General features: G+C 49.0%; 1 protein-coding gene across 1 annotated transcript in view; it reads right to left on the bottom strand.

The window, feature by feature from the left end:
- The window catches only part of LOC115098231 (spindlin interactor and repressor of chromatin-binding protein-like), a 162502-nt gene that overhangs the window by 39949 nt on the left and 101506 nt on the right, over window positions 1–21047 (bottom strand). Inside the window, exons 5-7 of the mRNA XM_029614688.1 lie at window positions 20399–20512; window positions 19622–19768; window positions 19181–19288 (exon numbers count right to left, since the gene is read on the bottom strand). Coding sequence (XP_029470548.1) covers window positions 19181–19288; window positions 19622–19768; window positions 20399–20512 — 369 coding nt within the window. The remainder of the gene's footprint in view (window positions 1–19180; window positions 19289–19621; window positions 19769–20398; window positions 20513–21047) is intronic.

Below are 21047 nucleotides of genomic sequence, written 5' to 3'. Positions count from 1 at the left end.
CCTTCTTGAAAATTCAGACAGTGCTCTTGACGTGCTTTGCTTATGGACTTACTTATTCCCTTATGTCTGTGTATCAGTACTGCAGTCTGCACAAGTCAGAGCCCATGATGGCTGTCATCTGAATCCATTTTTCCTTTCCCCTCCCCGCCGTTGAAACAGAGAGCAATGTTGCAGTTGCGTCAAAGCATAAAGGCTTATTGGTTAAAGGTAGAAATTCCCATGCTTTCAGTTAAGAGTAGCAATTACCGTTCCATGCAGGTTACTCCCATGCTTATCAGTTACCCAGACTGTAAAAGTAGGGGCCGTCATTGTTGTCTGAATCCAATTTCTCTTTTCCCCCACTGCCATTGAAGCAGAGAGCAATGTTGCAGTTGCAATAAAATCATCGAGGCTTATTGGTTAAACGTAGTAATCTCTATGCCTTCAGCTAAGTGTAGAAACTGCCGCACCAGCAAGTTACCACCATGCATGCTTTTCTTCATTTCCATCATCTAGGCTTTAGGGATCCACAGTATTTATCCCATGCCCCTTTGAATTCTTTCACTGTTTTTGTATTCACCACCTCCTCTGGAAGGGTATTCCAGGCATCCACCAACCTTTTCATGAAAAGCAAGTTTGCTTACTGTAAATGGTGTTTTCCGTAGATAGCAGGATGAATTAGCCATTCTGTCTGGGACGTCCTCTGGGTGGCGGAACCTCTCTCAAAGATCACTGAGCTTTGCCTCTGTGCGCCTGCGCGGCTCTTCCCGTGCGATACCAACTCTCCTCAGTACTGTGATCATGGAGAGGCTGTCCAGCCTGCTATCTAAGGAAAATACTATTTACGGTAAGCAAACTTGCATTTTTCCTGTCGATAAGCAGGTTGAATTAGCCATGCTGTCTGGGAGTCCCCAGCTTAGGGTTGTGTCCCGCACACTGATATACTCTGAAGCAGAATGTGGCCACCCATTGCAGGCATAACTGATCTGGTGTGCTCAACCCGCAATGGTCGTGGATGGACTCATCTCCTTGCTGAGTGGCTTAACACCGCTGCACCCAGTGCTGCGTCCAAAGATGCCTGCTGGTCAAGACAGTAGCGTGATGTCAAAGTATGCAGAGATGACCACGTGGCTGCTTTACAAATGTCCAGCAACGGTACCCATGTGGAGATGTGCAATTGAAACCGCTACAGCTCCTCCTTGATGCACTTTGACTGGGTTAGAAAGCTCTGCCGAGCACTTTGTGTAACAAAAGTGAATGCATTGGGATATCCAGTTTGACAGTCCTCTTTGCTACCGGTAGACCTGGCGCAACTGGGTTGAAGGATACAAACAGTTGAGAGATTCTATTCTCTGTAAACACCCTTCATTTGTACTAAGCCACAGCTCTTTTACAATCTAAGGTGTGAAAGAGTCTTTCCCTGTCATTATTTATTTTATTTTTATTTCAGAACTTTTATATACCGAGGTTTAGCAATAAACCTTCACCCCGGTTCACAGAAGAACAATTTGTTACATCGAACTGACACATTAGTATGTGGCTTTGCGAAAAAGGTTGGTAATGTAATGGTTTGGTTCAAATGAAATGCCGAAACTATCTTAGGCAAGAAGGAGGGATGACTTCTCAAGGTAACCGTGTCGTGGTGAAACTGTAAATAGGGAGGGTAGTGAATCAGGGTCTGCAGCTCACTAACCCACCTTGCCGAGGTTACTGCGATCAGAAACACCACTTTCCAAGTCAGATATTTCATATGGCTACTATCCATGGGTTCAAAGGGTGGAAGCATGAGCTGCTCCAGCACCAGGTTTATACCCCAAGGGACCAGAGGCGTGACCTCAATTTCAGGATCCCTTTCATGAATATGGACACCAGAAGATGGTCAGAAATGGGCAGGCCATTGAATGGGTGATAAGTCATTATAGCGCTCACATGGATCCTGATGGATGCTGTAGCCAGCCCTGCCTGGTAGAGTGTATACAAGTAGTCCACCAGAATTTCTGGTAAGCAGGAGAATGGGTCGACACCCCTCTCACCACATTAGATCATATAACGCTGCCATTTACCCTGGGAGTTTTCCTTGTGGAAGCCTTTCTAGCTGACACCAAGATGTCTTGGATCCCTGTTGACAAGTGAAGGTGGTCTAATACTCTCCTTTCAATCTCCAAGCTGTGAGATGAAGTGAGGAGTACATGGGGTGTAGCAGTGTGCCTCCCTCTTGAGTTAGCAGATACACACTGTTTCCTAAAGAGATAGGAGGATTGATGGATAGTCGAACTAGACAGGCATACCAAGGTTGTCTTGGCCATGCTGAAGTGATGCTTATCAGGTCCGCGACAGCCGCAATGCATTTCTGAATTGTTCGGAATATGAGCAGTATCGGGGGATAAGCATAGTAGAGTCCCTCTAGCCAAGGAATGATGGGCGCATCGCTCCTGACTCGGATAGACTGAGCAAAAAGCTTGAATTTTCCTATTGTGTACTGTTGTGAAGAGGTCCATGGATGGGAGGCCAATGTCAAAAAGAGGTCATCTGCTATCTCTTGGTTGAGAGCCCATTCGTGGGGATGGAATATTATGCTGAGTCTGGCTGCCTCACTGTTCATGATCCCTGGGAGATAGATCGCTTGTAATGAAATGGAATGGGCTTTTGCCCATTCCAGGATCTGGATCGCTTCCCTGCAGAGTATCCAGGAACCTGACCCTCCTTACTTGTTTATGCAAAACATAGCCACCTGGTTGCCTGTATGGATCATTATGCCCTTTCCCCAAAGATGGTCTCAGAACATATGGAGGGCATTCTTTATCGCTCTTAACTCTAGAAGATTTATTTGTTGGGATCTCTCTGATGGGGTCCAAAGACTTTGAGTCTTTATGCGCCTTAATTGAGCTCCCCAATCTCTTGTTGAAGCATCTATGGTCAGAAGCAGTTGGTGTACCAGGCTGCGGAACAGGGCTCCCTTAGAAAGGGTTGGTGGGGACAACCACCATGTAATGTCCCGCTTCATTGCTCGGGTCAGTGTCACCTTTCTAGATAATGGCCAAGGAAACTGGATCCATTGGAATATGAGACCCCACTGTAGGCGGCGCATATGCAGACAAGTGTGCAGTACCACATATATAGCTGCCACCATGTGGCCCAGAAGGGTTAAGAATTAATGGGCAGAGAAGTGTGCAGTTCTTTAACTGTGTTGCTGTAGTGCAAAAGGTTTGAGCTCTTTCTTCTGGGAGGTAAGCCTTCCCAATGATGGTGTTTATGGTGGCTCCTATGAACTGAAGATTTTGTGTCGGATGAAGGCTGGATTTCTCATAATTTATTATGAATCCTAGACCATCCAAACAATTTATCGTGTCCATCCTTAAAGAACTACACTGGCTGCCAATCCACTACAGAATCATTCATAAGTCCATTACCACTATCTATAAAGCCATCCATAACCATACTCCACTTAACCTTCAAATCCCATTCAGAAAACATACCTCCTCTAGACCCATTAGAGAAGCGTACAGAGATTCATTACATGTATTACATGTATATTCTGTTAAAGCCAAAACTTCTCATCATATAATATTTAGAGACCGGGCTTTCTCCACAGCAGGGCCGGCTCTATGGAACTCCATCCCTCCAGATCTACATCAAGAACCGTGCCTCCTAACTTTCAGAAAAAGGTTCAAAACATGGTTGTTTAAACAAGCCTTTCCAGACACCAACAAAACCGCAAGTCAACGACATCCACAATCAGACGTTCCTAGAACTTTATAAATAATTGCTCTCTATGTTAATTTTCCTATAGACTTTCCTCCTCCCAGTTCGAATCTCCCCTGATTTATTGTAACTGCAGAGTTTTTTTCTTTTCACTTGCTACAATTTGTTAATATATTCTCTTATGTATTTTTTCACCCCCTGTTAAATGTAAACCGGCATGATGAGATTTTATCTTGAATGCCGGTATAGAAAAGTGCTAAATAAATAAAAATAAATAAATCTCTGACTTTGCTCGAATGAGCCAATCATCCAGATACAGATGCACTAGTATCCCTTCCCTTCTGAAGACTGCCACCACCACTATCATCTTCGTGAATGTTCTTGGTGCGGTAGCCAGCCCGAAGGGAAGAGCTCAAAACTGAAAATGCTCTCCTAGCACCGTGAAACGAAGAAACTTCTGATGGTCTGCTCAGATGGGAATGTGGAGGTATGCTTCCATTAGATCCAAGGAGGTGAGAAACTCCTTGTGCACAGCTGCAATCACCATCCGCAATGTCTGCATCCAAAAGTGCGGCACTCGTAAGGCTGCATTGACCTTTTGCAGATCTAGAATGGGCCAAAAAGAACCCTCCTTCTTGGGAACCACGAAGTACACAGAATATCTTCCTCAACCTTGCTCCTCCTGCAGCACTGGGATGATGACTTCCAATCGCTGCAGCTGTAGAAGGGTGTCCCGCACTGCCGCTCACTTGCTGGGCGAAGCGCAATGGGACACCACAAAGGCCTCCACTCCTCGTAAAAACAGAACAACCTTCTTCTGACGGCTTCCAGGGAGGAGTGGAATAGCTCACCTTCATTGGATGGATTTCACACCTGCGGTACCCTGTCCGGATCTATCTCTGGCTGGCCTATGGGTCCCTCAAAAGGACTGCTGTCTTCCTGAACCCTGATTCTGAGTGGATCCAGAAGAACTTCTTTTGGAGCGAAATCTCCTCATCTCATGAAAGCGAGTGTGCAGCAGAAAGATCTTCTTACTTCCTTTCTTACCTTCGGGCAATTTCTTCCCTTTAGAATCCACCAAATGCTTCATTGGCTTCTCCAGCTCCTTCCCAAACAACAACTTTCCTTTGAAGGTGAGATTATAAAGCTATGCCTTTGACCACACATTCGTCAACCAATTACACAAAACAGTCTAACTTCAGTTAGTCAGCCAGAGTGACTCACTGCTCTCTTGATTAACAAATGTTGGTACCTATTCAAACCAAATCACACTACCTCAACACGTTTCCAAGGTGAGTAACTGAGCTGAACTTTTCAACCTTTTTACTTAGGTATACACTGCTCCTAGCTTATTTCTAGCTTCTGGCTACTTTTTTTTTGTGTGTGTGTGGGGGGGGGGGGGGGGGGGTTGTGTTTTTAAAAAAAATACAAGCACTCAGTTCCTGCTTACTAGCTGCCTTACAGACTTTTAAAAATAAACACACTACCTACTGCTTACTAGCTCCCTTATTGACTGACTATTTAAAAATACAGTCTAACTTGTTTATTCACTGCCTTACTGACTATTAAAAGCACAAACACACTAAATAATATTCCCAAATACTTAACAGCAAGGTGATCCTCTCCTCTCAGTGCTCCCACTGGGAATCTGATGTCTCCAGTATTGCAGAAAGATCAAGTGGCTGTTCCCGTACAGATCTTATGGGATCCATATCCCCTTCTTGTACCACAGGTGCTCTTCTGAACTTGGGTAGGTAGAATATCTTTGTTATAGGTGGAAGTGCAGAATCTGAGATTTTAAGAACTTCTGTTAAATATTTCTTAAAGACCTCTCTAGGAGATTTTAAGGGTATCTGAGGAAAATTTATAAGCCTCAAGATTTTCAATTTTCAAAGCAGTATTATTTTTATCTTTTATCATCAATACTTGAGTCTGTTGAATCCCCTTTAGCTCAGTCCTGATAGAGGAAACCTGCTTTTCCAATTCCAAATAATTATTAGAAACAACTTCAATTTTAACTTCCTGTTTAACTTGCTCTGCAACTGGAATCAGTTGTTGTAGAATAGATTGTCTCATTTCATTTATAGCCTCCCACAGCATTTCCAGTCAGAAAATTTGAGGTCTTACCATGGATGGTATTTCTATTGTGGGAGTTCTCCCAACCGCTCCTGCAATTACCTTCCTCGACTCTCCTCCTTCCATTCTGGCTTGCCCTGATATATCTCTTGGGCTTGAAGTTGTCACCGTCACTCCTCCCAGCCCCACAAGGTAAGCCTCCTCAACACTTCGGTTGTGGATTTCCTGCCCCAGTTGTAGAGCTCCTCTTGTGGCAGCTGGGTTCGCCAGAGGGTCCTCTCAACGGAACTGAACAATGATATTGAGCCAGGGAGAGAGGGGAGCTCCAATTCCCCTCCTCCTCTCTCCAGCGGCTGCAGTCCCACACCTGTGTCGCTGCGCCGAACGTGGGCGTCCATCGGCCCGGTTATGGATGTCGCTGAGGTCGTCGCGGGGTATGGGGTCCTTAGCTTTCGTTTCCTCCCCATTCAGAAGAAAAAGTTATCTTAGGCAAGAAAATAGAGACTCTCAGCCAAGAGTGCTCATGCCATGCTAAACTGTTTGGCGGCCATATTGGATCAGTTTCTTCACTTTCTTTGACAAAGGAAAACCCTTCAGCGGTCCACGCAGAGCATCCAAAAGAAAACTGGTTCTTACCTGCTAATTTTTGTTCCTGTAATACCATGGATCAATTCAGACTCCTGGGTTATGCATCCCTGTCAGCAGATGGAGACAGAGAAAGTTTAACTGACACTGCCTCATAAACCCCCAGTGCTACCTGCAGTTCCTCAGTATAGATCTGTACCAAAGCATAAAGTAGAAAATTCAATAACCTAAACAAGGAGGCAAAAATTATTGAAATGAAAACCGCTTCAAACAAATTTGTAATCATCTGTATTTAAAAGACATTAGAGCTGAGTGGGCGACTCTCCACCTCAAGATAAAAACGGGCGGGTTCTGGACTGATCCGTGGTACTACAGGAACGAAAATTAGCAGGTAAGAACCAATTTTCTTTTCCCTGTACGTACCCGGATCAGTCCAGACTCCTGGGATGTACCAAAGCCCCCTATTTAGGGTGGGACCTGGAGAGTCGTGCTCGCAGAACACTCTCGCCAAAGGAAGGAGAACCCAAAGCTCCCACCAAGTTGCTGCCCTGCAAATCTCTTGAGGAGACACCAGCTGTGCCTCCGCCCAGGAAGTCGCCTGCGACCGCATAGAATGAGCACGCAAGCCCTCTGAAATCTCTTGACCAGCAGGAATGTAGGTGGAACCAATGGCCTCTTTCAACCAACGTGCAATAGTAGTCTTAGAAGCCTTGAAACCTCACTTTGCGTCACTTCACAAAACAAAAAGGTGGTCGGACCTTCTGAAATCATTCGTCATCTCGAGATAGCGCAATAGAGCCTGCTGAACATCTAACCGCTTGAGCACTTTCACAGGCGGAATGGATGCATCCACCGTTGGGAAGGCTGGAAGTTCCGCCGACTGGTTGACATGAAAACTGGAAACCACTTTAGGCAGAAATGAAGGCACCGTCCTCAAAGAAACCCCCGAATCCGGAATTTGGAGGAAAGGATCCCGACAGGACAAAGCTTGCAACTACGAAATACACTGAGCAGAGCAAATCGCTACTCGAAAAACTACCTTGAGAGTAAAGTCTTTCGGCGTTGCTTTCCGGAGAGGCTCAAAAGGAGCCGCACACAAACCGCGGGAGGGAAAAAAAGGAAAGTAAAAAATTTAGAAAAAGAACAGTCGTCCCCCCCCTGAAACGGGCCAATCTTACCGGCGAGCTGAGGAGGAAGTTGCTTACACTGCTGAGCTGCTGCCTGTTTTTGTTTTTCAAAACTTTCTCAAAGAAAGATACTGAGACTTAAAGCCTGAATAAAAAGAAACAGGCGGTCTCAGGAAACAGGTGGAACTGAAATAAAAAAAACCCTATTGGAGCCTGCAGCAGCCTGAGGGGCTTTGTGAGGGGAGGGATCTGGACAACCAGATGTACACCCCACGGGCACACAGACATGCACACAAAAGGGTGACGACCCCCGGCCCATCCGCCTCAACCGGACGGGGTAGGTATTACAGGAAAACCTGAAGTAACCAAAAGAAACCCCCGGGAGGAAGGCTCAAAAGCATACAATCCTAAAAAAAAGGTTCTACAGTCTCTGCCATCTGCTGGAGTCAGAGAAATACTGAGTAACTGCAGGTGGCACTGGGGTTTATGAGGTAGTGTCAGTTTAACTTTCTCTGTCTCCATCTGCTGGCAGGGATGCATAAACCCAGGAGTCTGGACTGATCCGGGTACATACAGGGAACTTGTGGCAGCTGGGTTCGCCAGAGGGGTCTTCATTGTCGGAATCCTCCTGCGCAACCTTGATCCCCAGTTCTTCCAGGACCTGGGGGATGAGAGGCCGCAACTCCTCCTTACGGAATAACCTGACCACCATAGGGTTATCCCCTTCCGCAAGAAGAACATCATCCACATCCGGTCAACACCCACCGGGCCAGACGTAGGATACGCACCCTGACCAGCGCCTTGGTCAATATGCGGATCCCCCTGAGGATTATTGCCAGAGTCTTCAGAGGAGTTCTCCTCCATTTGCGATCGATCCAAGCCTAAGAGGCAAAGAATGTCCCCTGACCTTGAAGGCGACTCAGCTTGAGGCTTCTTAGCCATGCTTCGGGATTTCTGGATGGCTGACCGTTTACCCGCCACTTCCTTTTTGGTGAGGTAGGCCTCATGCAATAATACAAAATCCGCAGAAAATCCATCATGCTCCCCATCTTCTGCAGCTGCCAAGTCCTCTCCTGGTTCCCCTGGCACTTCTCCACCTTCTCCAGACTCCTGCTGTACTGGTGCACGTGGAGGAGGGGAGTCCCTGTACTTCCTATCCATGGCAGGCCTCCTGCCATGTGCAGCCAAAATGTCCGCCGTCTCCTTCACTGCCCCCCCCCCCGGCAGGATCTGCAGAACGGGTGCAGAGTCTGCTTGCTGATCCCTCTGCTGAGGCTTCTTCACCTCCAGAGGTACAGCTGATGCAGAGAAGGGCTGCATTGAGGCGGAATTGCCTCCCCTCGCAGGCCCGACAGACTTTCCCCACGCACCGCAGGAGGCAGCATGTCGAGCAATGTGGCCCATGACTAAAAATAACCCCGGAGTGGGAGAGAAAAAAGCTGATGCTATGCAGACATTGTCCTGGCCCTGTGTGCTGAAAAAACAACAAGAGCTGTATGTGCTTCCCTGCTCAACCCAATGCCAAGCTGACTGCTGCTGCTGAGAGAAGGCCTACCCAACACTTTTTTTTTTTTTTTTAAAGAAACAGTTCCCGACCATTCCAGAAAAACAATGTTGAGATTACTTACCTGATAATCTCCTTTTCCTTAGTGTAGACAGATGGACTCAGAACGAATGGGTATAGTATCCGCGTGCTAGCAGTTGGAGACGGATCTGACGTCAGCACGGGTGTATATATACCCCCACAGGAAGCGTAGCAACTTAGTAATCTTCCTTGCAAAAGCTGTTATGGATGTGTGTACTGACGCTCAGTGAAAAGTGAAACAGGATTCCCCTGACCGATTGATAGTAGCTAGAGACCGCCAGCATTCCCAACCGGAAGGCGTTGACACCTGGTAGAGTGTACGCTCTTATGGAAAAGATGACATGGCTTACCTGGAATCGGTGAAACCCATGTACACAGGCAGCTGGGCGGGATGCTGAGTCCATCTGTCTACACTAAGGAAAAGGAGATTATCAGGTAAGTAATCTCAACATTTCCTGGTGTGTAGCCAGATGGACTCAGAACGAATGGGATGTACAAAAGCTTTACTCCCAGCCTGGGCGGGAGGCTGCCTGAGGACCATGTAGTACCGCCCTCGCAAATGCTGAGTCCTCCCTAGCCTGGACATCCAGACGGTAGAACCTGGAGAAGGTATGGAGGGAGGACCATGTCGCCGCTTTACAGATTTCTGCAGGCGACAGCATCCTGGATTCTGCCCAGGATGCCGCTTGTGCTCTGGTAGAATGAGCCTTGACCTGTAGAGGCGGAGACTTCCCGGCCTCCACGTAAGCTGCTCTGATAACTTCTTTAATCCAGCGGGCAATGGTGGGCCGAGAGGCCGCTTCACCTTGCTTCTTCCCGCTGTGCAGGACGAACAGATGGTCTGTCTTTCGTACGTCGTGTCACTTCCAGATATCTGGGCAGCAATCTGCCAATGTTGAGATGACGTAATAAACGCCCTTCTTCAGATTTCTTCAAACCCGCCGTGGTAGGCAAGGATATAGTTTGGTTAAGGTGAAATTGTGAGACCACCTTAGGTAAAAAGGAGGGAACCGTGCGAAGATGGATAGCCTCTGGAGTGATTCTCAGAAAGGGATCCCGGCAGGACAGTGCTTATAGCTCTGAGACGCGGCATGCTGAACACACCGCCAATAGGAACACCATCTTCAAGGTTAGAGAACGAAGAGACAGGCCCCGAAGGGGTCTGAAGGTGGATCCCGCGAGGAAATCCAAAACAAGGTTGAGGTTCCACAAAGGCACTGGCCACTTCAGTGGCGGACGAATGTGCTTGACTCCTTTCAGGAAGCGAGAAACATCTGGGTGTTTGGCAATGGTCTTGCCATCCCTCCTGGGACCATAGCAAGACAGTGCAGCCACCTGCACTTTGATGGAGCTGAGGGAGAGACCCTTCTGAAGCCCATCCTGCAGGAAATCCAGAACAATAGGAATTGTGCCATGAGCATCCCACCATGCTTCAAATACTCTCCAGATCCTTACATAGGTGAGGGATGTGGAAAACTTGCGAGCTCGGAGGAGTGTATCTATCACGGGCTCCGAGTAACCTCTTTTCTTCAGTCTAGCCCTCTCAATGGCCAGACCGTAAGAGAGAATTGAGCTGGATCCTCGTGGAGGATGGGACCTTGACGCAGAAGGTCCCGGAGAGGAGGCAGGGGAAGGGGCTCCCCTGCCAGTAGTCTTCTCATGTCTGCGTACCAGGGTCTTCTTGGCCAGTCTGGTGCCACTAGAAGAACTAGGCCCGGTGTTTCTGAATCTTGTGGATGATGGCGCCCAGCAGAGGCCACGGAGGAAAGGCGTATAGCAGAGTCCCTGGAGGCCATGGCTGCACCAGGGCATCAATTCCGTGGGAGAACGGATCGCGCTTGCGGCTGAAGTATCTGGGTACTTGAGCATTGGACTTGTCCGCCAGTAAATCCATGTCCGGAATCCCCCAGTGATCCACAATCATCTGGAAGGCTGTGGGTGACAGCTGCCACTCTCCCGGATTTAGACTTTCTCTGCTGAGGAAGTCTGCCGTGGTATTGTCCTTCCCGGCAATGTGGACGGCGGAGATGTCCTGAAGATTCGCCTCTGCCCAAGCCATCAGTGGGGCGATCTCCAGAGATACTTGTCGACTTCTGGTTCCGCCCTGACGGTTGATGTATGCCACCGTGGTGGCGTTGTCGGACATCACTCTGACTGCTCTGTTCTTCAGTCTGTGAGCAAATCGAAGGTATGCCAATCGGACTGCTCAAGCCTCTAGACGGTTGATGTTCCACGCTGACGCTTCTCTGTGCCACCGCCCTTGTGCGGTGAGTCCTTCGCAGTGTGCTCCCCAGCCGCTCAGGTTGGCATCTGTGGTGAGCAGAGTCCACGTGGGGGATGACATCCTCGACCCCTTGCTCATGTGGTTGGACTGCAGCCACCACCGTAACTGTGTCCGGACTCTGGCAGGCAGAGGTAGGTGCGTGGAATAGTTCCGTAGACGAGGGCTCCAGCAAGAGAGCAGGGAGTGTTGTAGAGGTCTCATATGGGCCCTTGCCCAAGGTACCACTTCCAGGGTGGATGCCATGAGACCGAGAACCTGCAGGTAATCCCAAGCTACGGGCCGACTGGTGCCCATCAAGTATTGGATACGCGTCTGAAGTTTTAACCTTCTCTTGGTAGTGAGACTGACTGTGTCTGGTCTGGGTGTCGAACTGTACTCCCAGGTATTCCAGTGACTGGGAAGGCTGAAGGCAACTCTTGCTGAGGTTGATCACCCAGCCCAAGCTTTCCAGAAGGGCGATCACTCTGTCGGTTGTCCGATGACTCTCCTCTCGTGATTTCGCCCTGATCAGCCAATCGTCTAGGTAGGGATGGACCAGAATTCCTTCCCGTCTGAGAGCCGCTGCTACCACGACAACCACCTTGGTGAAGGTCCGCGGTGACGTGGCCAATCCGAAGGGCAGAGCCCGGAATTGGAAGTGGTGCCCCAGAACCTTGAAGCATAGGTAGCGCTGATGATCCGGATGGATCGGGATATGCAGGTAGGCTTCCGACAAGTCTAATGCCGTGAGGAATTCTCCTGGCTGTACTGCGGTCTTGACGGAGCGCAGAGTTTCCATGCGAAACCTCGGGACCCGTAAGTATCGATTGACTGGCTTGAGGTCCAGCACAGGCCGAAAGGTGCCCCCTTTCTTGGGTACCATGAAATAAATGGAATATAGTGTCCAGAATTCACTTCCCAGGCAGGTACTGGGTTGATGGCTTTCAAGGACAGGAGCCTCGCCAAGGTAGCTTCCAATGCCGCCTTCTTGTGTATGGGACATGAAGATTCCACAAACTTGTCCGGAGGGAGATGATGAAAGTCCAGATAATACCCCTCTCGGATGATGGCGAGGACCCACTGGTCCGACGTAATCTAGACCCATCTAGGGTAGAAGAGGGTTAACCTGCCCCCTATAGCTCCGTCCACCAGATGAATCGGCGGATTCTCATTGTGAGGCGCGGCCGGGACCTGAGCCCGGACCTGCTCCCCTCTTGCGCTGCTTGGTCCGAAAGGACTGATTCCTGGCCTGAGGACGAGGTGCCTGGTAGCGACTCCTGTAGGGAACGAAGCGCTGTGAACTTCTGCCCCTGGAGGGCCTTGGCAAGGCGCGCTGGCTCCTTCTGAACCGATCTTCCGGCAGTCTAGGCACTGGAGAGGCGCCCCATGTACTGGCCAGTTTATCAAGGTCACTGCCAAACAGGAAAGAGCCCTTAAAGGACAATCTGGTGAGGCGTGTCTTTGAAGGCGCATCAGCTGACCATTTCCGGATCCAGAGCTGCCTCCTGGCGGCTACGGAGGATGAGATCCCCCTTGGATGTTGTCCGGACTAGATCTGATGCAGCATCCGTGAGGAATGAGAGAGCGGACTCCATGTCAGCTGCTGGAGCGTTGTTCCTGACCTGTGACAAACAGGCACGCGTCACCACTGTGCAGCAGGTTGCAATCCGCAAAGAGAGAGCTGCCACCTCAAAGGTCTGTCTCAGAATGGCGTCCAGTCGCCGGTCATGAGGCTCCTTGAGGGCCGTCCCCCCTTCAACTGGAATGGTAGTGCGCTTGACCAAAGCGCTAATCAAGGCGTCCACCTGAGGGCACGCCAGCAGGTCCTGGATAGCCGGTGCCAATGGGTACATGCCCGTCAGGGCCCGGCCCCCTTTGAAGGAAGCCGCTGGTGCCGCCCATTCTAAATCTATCAGTTGTTGCGCTGCTTGCAAGAATGGAAAATGGTGGGCTGTAGGACGAAGACCTTCCAGCAAGGGGTTCTGCGCAGAGGTTACCGTAGCGCTAGGACCTGTAATATCCAACTCCGCCAGACACTGAGACACCAGGTCGGAGAGATCCTCCTTAGGGAAGAACCGCCTCATGGTTCTATATGGCTCAATCCCAGGGGGAAGTTCCCCCTCGTCCGGGAGTTCGGACTCGTCCGGTTAAAACTCCTGGTCTGACTAATCTGGGCTGTCCAGCGGCGGGAGGTCCCGCTCACGATAAGGGCGTGAGGGGCCAGGAACAGGGGCCGCAGGGGCCGCCACCGCAGCAGCCGCCGCAGTCGCAGCCACCGCAGGAACAACAGGAACAGCAGGAACAGTGGGAACAGCAGGGCCTGGACGGGAAGCCGTTTGCATCTGTACAAAGGCATGAATCCCCTTAAAGAGATCCACCCAGGAAATTGAAGCAGCCTCTAATCGCCGGGGTACAAGATCCCCCGGGATTCCCGACTGGTCGAGACTGCCTGCTAAATCCGGGGTAGCCCCTGGGGAACTGTCAGCAAATCGTGGCTGAGACTGGTCCTGGCCCGAGGGTCCCACGGCCTCCTCACATTGGGCACATAGGGAGTCTGGCTCTTCACTGTGCGTGGCTCGAAGCTGACATGCAGAGCAGAGGCCGAGGGCTTTAATGCCGGAGGCAGGCGGCGCCCCCGCTGAAGACGCTGAGGCGTTCTGTTCTATTGAAAAGTATGCGCTGAATGAAAAGCGGCCACAATATACGCTTAAGAGAACATGCGCTCAATAATATGCGGCAGCAATAGGCGCTTAATACAACAGGTGCTTAATAATATGCGGCAGCAATATGCGCTTAGTACAACAGGCGCTCAATAATATGCGGCAGCAATATACGCTGAATACAACAAGCGCACAATGAGAATATGCGGCAGCAATAGGCGCTTAATACAACAGGCGCTTAATAATATGCGGCAGCAATATACGCTTAATACAACAGGCGCTCAACAATAACAACAATATGCGGCCAATATTGCCCACAGGCGCCTAGCCCAATGCGGCTCACAATATGGCTCACAATATACGCACAATGATAAGCAATAGGCTCTCAGCAATATGCGGTTAGCAATACACGCTCAATGGCATTCAATAGGCTCTCAGCAATATGCGGTTAGCAATACACGCTCAATGGCATTCAATAGGCTCTCAGCAATATGCGGTTAGCAATACACGCTCAATGGCATTCAATATGCTCTCAGCAATAGGCGGTTAGCAATACATGCTCAGTGGTATGCAATATGCTCTCAGTAATAAGGCAATATATGCACAAGGAGGAATAGAGCTGCGCCTATTACGGGCGCTCAATACCTGAACAAGGCCCACAAAATGGCGCCCTCCATGGCGTGCCACGCCGCCGATCCTCTGTTCCTCGGAGACCAGAAATAAGAGATGTACGCCTTACCTGATCCTCGGCGCTTCCCGGCTGGAACCCGGGCGGTCTCCGGCTGCGGGGGGAGAGGGCAAATACCTTCACCGCCGCGTTTGAGGATATGCACCCGCTGCCTCGTCCACGCCGGGACCGAGGCGACTCGTATGCCTCACCCGAACCTCGCCCGGGGGCTATGTCCCTGCCGCGATTCGGCCACCGGACCGAGGACTTAAACCTCCGGGGGACCACGGAAATCACCCCCGGGAAACTCTACTGGGGGAGGGACCTTAGGGTATCACCGCAGGAGTGCGGGGCTCGATGTGTAGAAGTTGTAGTTGAAAGAAAGTAGAAAATAGAAAGTAGATTTGGAAAACACGCTCAGCGAGCGTGCAGGCTCTCCAAACTGCTTTGGAGACGGAAATTACTAACAGATCGATACAGTAAAGTGCGGCCGCGGTTACCCTGCTCCTAACTCGCCTTCTACTCACTTTCCGGCCGCGTTAGCCCTTCCCGCGATACACTATCCCCTTTAACTCATCCCTACCGCCCCTTAAAATCCCCGGGTGACCCCTTCCGCCCGTGGCATGTATATTAAATGTAAACGAGCGAATTAGCTATTCCCTCCCAGACAGTAACGCGCGCCCCGACTATCGCTTTTTTACCCTGCCGTTTTGCCGCGCGTTTACCCTGCTAACTTACTGCCTACCCTTACCCCAGCATTAGAGGCAGGGGTAAGGGTAGACGGCAAACTTTCCCCCAGCCCCCTCTCACCTGGCCACGTCCGGTCTCCGGTGCAGCCCCAGTCCTGTCCCCTCCTCCCGAAGCAAAAAAAAAAAAAAAAAAAAACCCCCGAAAAAAAGTAGCAAGAGAGCGAGGGGAGAGACGGGCAATCCTACGATCGGGCCTGCTAGTCCCTTCTCCTCTCCTCTCGAAGCAGGGCGCGAAAAGCAGCCTTGCTCCGGGAGGGGGGGGGGGGGCAGTTTAAAGCGACGAAGCGACTTACTTTTGCAGCCCCCCCTCCTCCGGACATCGGTGACGATGACCGGGCAGTCCTAGGCTCGGGCCTGCTAGTCCATTCTCCTCTCCTCCCGAAGCAGGGTGCGAAAAGCAGCCTTGCTCCGGGAGGAGGGGGGGGGGCAGTTTAAAGCGACGAAGCGACTTACTTTTGCAGCCCCCCCCCCCCCGGACATCAGCGACGACCGCGGCTCCTGCCTCCAGCTGTCAGACAGACGTATCGCACGTGGGAAAGCGGCCCCTATGCGTGCAATTGGCTGCTCAAGACGTGACGTCACATCAAACGTCGTGACGTTACGTCTTGAGCAGCCAATTGCACGCATAGGGGCCGCTTTCCCACGTGCGATGCGTCTGTCTGACAGCTGGAGGCAGGAGCCGCGGTCGTCGCCGATGTTCGGGGGGGGGGGGGGGGGGCTGCAAAAGAAAATCGCTTCGTCGCTTTAAACTGCCCCCCCCCTCCTCCCGGAGCAAGGCTGCTTTTCGCGCCTTGCTTCGGGAGGAGAGGAGAAGGGACTAGCAGGCCCGAGCCTAGGATTGCCTGTCTCTCCCCTCGCTCTCTTGCTACTTTTTCGGGTTTTTTTTTTTTGCTTCGGGAGGAGGGGATAGGACTGGGGCTGCACCGGAGACCGGACGCGGCCAGGGCAGGTGAGCGGGGGCTGGGGGAAAGTTTGCCGAGCATCGGAGCACATAACTGTCCACTTCCTGGTACCTGTCATTTGAAATGACAGATACCAGCGTGGCCGTGAAGCGTTAGGCCCGCGCACCCAGGATACTGTATAGGCGCTCTATACAGTAAAATGGGTTGCGCGGGCCTAACCTTCGCCTAACACTTCGCAGACGCGGCATGCATTTGCATGCAATTTGAAGAGAGTATCGAGCGGTAGGTGAAGAGAACTGTGCGTGCGGGGAACGAGGGTGCGCCTGGCACTGCCGCACTCTAACGCGGCATAACTGTATCGACCTGGAAGTTGCTACGCTTCCTGTGGGGGTATATATACACCCGTGCTGATGTCAGATCCGTCTCCAACTGCTAGCATGCGGATACTATACCCATTCGTTCTGAGTCCATCTGGCTACACGCCAGGAAAAGGGAAGTTATACTTCCCTGTTTCCGGGTGCTCCTGGCTGCTGCAGATGGCTGGACTGGGTGAGGTGGTCTCAGGGAGAGAGAGGGAACCAAGATCCCTGGCTTTCCCGCCTCCTGAAAATCAAGGGTCAAGCCTGGCCGGGGATTTCCATCCCCCTGCTCAACCAGAAGGATAGCCCACGAAGGAATCTAACACTTCTGGGAGCACCATCTTCCCTTCTGTTTTCTTTCTAAACCTATTCTATACTAAAACTATATATATATATATATATATATATATATATATTTTTTTTTTTAAACCAAGTTCAGACTGCAGATTTTCACCTCTACCATCTGCTGGAGACAGAGAAATACAGGTCAATACAGAAGGACTGCAGGTGGCATTCTCGGTTAAGTAGCAGTGCCCGAAAAGCTTTTATTCTCTGCCGCTATCTGCTGGTAGGGATGCAAAATCCACTTGTCTGGAATGATATGGGATATGAGAGCAGGAACTGCAAATTTGATCACCTTACTTGTTATTCCCTTTTCCAGATTATTTATGTTTACATTAAATAGCCCAGGTCCCAGTACCGATCCTCATTGTACTCCACTAACGACCTTTCACAATTTGGAAAACTGACAGTTTATTCCTTCCCTCCTGTGTCTTTTAATCAGTTACCAATCCACAATAGGATACTGTCTCCTATCCCATGAGTTTTTAATTTCCTATGGAGTCTTTCATGGTGGACTTTGTCAAATGCCTTCTGAAAATACAAATACACTATCAAGTGGTTCACCTTTATCTACACATTTATTTATACCTTCAAAATAATCTTAAGATTGGTAAGGCAAGACTTCCCTTTGCTAAAACCATTCTGACTCTGCCCCATTAAGCCATGTCTACCTATATGGCTAATTTTTTTGTTTTTAATAGCAGCTTCAACTGGCATCATCAGGCTCACCAGTCTATAGTTTCCTGGATCACACCAGAGCTCTTTTTTAAAATTGGTGTTATGTTGGTCAATCTCCACTCTTCAGGTATTGTGGGTGCTTTATATAATAGGTTACAGATTACTAGTAATAGGTTAGCAATTTCATGCTTGAGTTTTTAGGACTCTGGTGTGGATGCTATCCAGTCCTAGTGATTTGTTACTCTTCAGTTTGGCCATTTGCTCTATTATCTTCAATTATCACATAGATTTGTTTTTGCTTCTCAGAATAATCATCAACAATAAATGTTTCAGGTATGGATATATTCCAAATATTTTCTTCAATAAAAACTGAGGCAAATAATTAATTTAGTTTTTCTCATTTCTTTGTCTTCCCTGAGCTCCGTTTTTGCCTCTGTCATCTAGCATACAACTGACTCTCTCACAGGCTTTTTGCTTGAAATGTATTTGGAAAAAGTTTTTATTTTATTAGATTATGCCTCTAAGACAAGTGTCTTCTCAAATTCTCTCTTGGCCAATCTTATTACTGTTTTACATCTAACTTGCAAGTGCTTATGATGTTTGCTTATTTTTCTCATTTGTTTCTGCTTTTTATTTTTTTGAACAATGCTCTTTTGGCTTTCACCCCACCATTAAACCAGGCATCTTGTCTTCCTCTGACTTTTTAAAATGCATTGAATACATTTTATCTGGTCTTCAAGATGGCATTTTTAAATAAAGTCCATACCTCATGCACATTTTTAACCTTTGTAACTTGCTCCTGTTAAAGTTTTTCTAATTATCTCATTCTATCATATGCTACTGCAATAATTTTACTTAATATGCACTCCAGTGATTATGTCAAATTTGACTGCATTATGATTACTATTGCTTAGCAGCCCAACCACAGTAATTTCTTGCACCAGGTTATGCAATTCACCAAGGGCTAGATCTAAAGTAGCTGCTCCTCTTGTTGGTTCTAGGAACAGTTTCTCCATGAAGCAGTCATAGCATCTAAAAAGTTAAACTCTCTAGAATAACCCGATGACACTGACCCAGTTAATATCAGGGGAACTGAAATTTCCAATTATTATTATGGTTTTCATTTCTAATTTCAGCTAGCATTTCACATTCTGTTTCTTCATCTTAGGTAACCAATCACACAAGGAATTTCTATCTGACCCATCACATATGTAATTTCTATCCTTAAGGATTCCAAAGAGCATTTGGATTCCTGCAGGATTTTTATTGCGACTCTATACCATCATTTACATATAGTGCCACCCCCTTTACCAATCCGATCTGCCCTGTCACGTCAATATAATTTATACCCTAGTATAAATTTAAAACTTGGCATGAGCTTGGCACAAGAAACCTGCAGCAGAGGTGAGTTGGGGATAGGGCGTCTTATGGATCACAGACAGCTAAATGAGATATAAACTCTGGACCTTTTCTGCTTTAAGCTTCCTCCTTACCCACACTACGCACCTGCCTTGCCCCTTGAGTACAATCGGAAAATGAATCCCTTGGGGAAGCTGCCATCTGTGAACACGCGGATCTCGGCAGGTGCCAGGTTTATGGGGACGTACTTTATGCCTGTGGGGTGAAAGGGAGTAAAGTGAGGGTGTTTCTGCATCTCCCTGACCCTGATTTTGCTGCCCCCTACCCCCCAAAAAACTGAAATGCACATAAGAAGGAAGCAATTTTCCCTGCCTGAATGCAGACCCTCTACCTCTAACCTCCCCCCAATCTGAGACAGGAGATTTTAAGATCACTGTGAAAATGGTATCTAACTACTCCTGCACTCACTAATGCTGATGCCCATCCCCCAAACCCATCACCTATTTAATTTCCCTTGGTGTGCTGCAGGGGCCCTCCTCCTCAAGTGAGGAGGAAGAGAAGAAAAGGACAAACTTCAATTCTCCCTACCTTGACTGGGGTTTCCAGAGCCTTGGCAATGACGGTATTTTTGGGCTGAACTGGGCGACAGGTTCCTCTTCCCTTTATCTTTGGCCACTGTCAAACCAGTCTGTCTTGGGCTCTTCACAGGAACTTTCTTGCTCTTCTCCTTTGTTCCTGCAATAAGTGAGCACAGCTGTTCTTCAGCTCACTGGTCAAAACAAGTTGGACATAAGCAGCACAAAACAAGCTTCCAAGCAGCACATTAGGGCTTTGATTTGTCCTCAGACCTGCCAAACTGGGTCAGACCACAGGACCCATTTGGCCAGCAACCCATTTCTGATGAGAACAAGCAAAGGGTACTTAGAAGCATATAAGAAACAAGGCATGTGTAAGGTTGGCCATCCTCTAAGGGGCAGGAACATAAGTCAAGGATGGCACCTAGATCTCCTAACCTGTGCAATATATTTCAAGTGGTGCCTTACCATAGTTAACATCAGAATGCTTCCTTCCTCCATGTCTTACTATGCAAACAAAATGCAAGCAAAGTGACTCAATTTCAGCAATTAACCCTAACCCTTCCAACATATAGAAAACACTCTTCCCGTCCTGTGATGTACACACAGCTAGACTGTCCTTGTAACATGAGGGTTGAGAACTAAGAAAATGTCTGTAGTACAAAACATGAGAATGATAATGGCTGTGAGAGAGTACATGGGCATGTGATTACCCTAGTGTCTTACCCCCTCTGCATGTGTACCAAAAGCCCCCAGCTAGCTCAAGAGCAGGGAAAGAGGCAGCACTCACCAGGGCGCTGTGGGGCTCTTCCTTTAGCCTGAGTGCGCTTGCTGTTCACTGGCTGCTCCTCCGGGTCGATGGACACCTCAATTTCTGCAGGTGCAGAGTCATCATGAGCACAACCTGGAAAGGGAAAGTGATTATTCCGTTATTTTGTCTTCCCACAGTTAAACGTGTGACCGGATTCACATGGAGAGAAAGCAAAATGTTGCTTACCTGTAACAGGTGTTCTCACAGGTCAGCAGGATGTTAGTCCTCACATATGGGTGACATCACAGGATGGAGCCCAATCATGGAACACTTTTGTCAAAGTTTCTAGAACTTTGACTGGCACCTACTGGGCATGCCCAAGATGGCACTAACCCTGCAATCAGCAGGGGTCCCCCTTCAGTCTCGTCTGAAAGCTAAAGTATGTGCCAAAAATAAAAATAAGAAAACGTAACAAACCCAACACCGCGGGTTGGTGGGCGGGTTTCATGAGGACTAACATTGTTACGATTTCCGGAGGTGGACCCCTGTTCCGAGGTAGAGTTGGTGCTACCCAAACGGACAGAGAACCCGTTAGGTCTCTACCGTCTGAGGGCAAGGCTCGGTGAGATGAGTGTTGAAAGACGACTTCACCCTGGAAGCTCGTGATCCCCCCCCAGGAGGAGCCTGT

The sequence above is a fragment of the Rhinatrema bivittatum genome, chromosome 8, assembly GCF_901001135.1.
Source record: "Rhinatrema bivittatum chromosome 8, aRhiBiv1.1, whole genome shotgun sequence".
In the NCBI taxonomy this organism is placed as follows: Eukaryota; Metazoa; Chordata; class Amphibia; order Gymnophiona; family Rhinatrematidae; genus Rhinatrema; species Rhinatrema bivittatum.
Note: the sequence above shows the minus strand (reverse complement) of the source record. Positions and strands in the feature narration are given on the sequence as shown.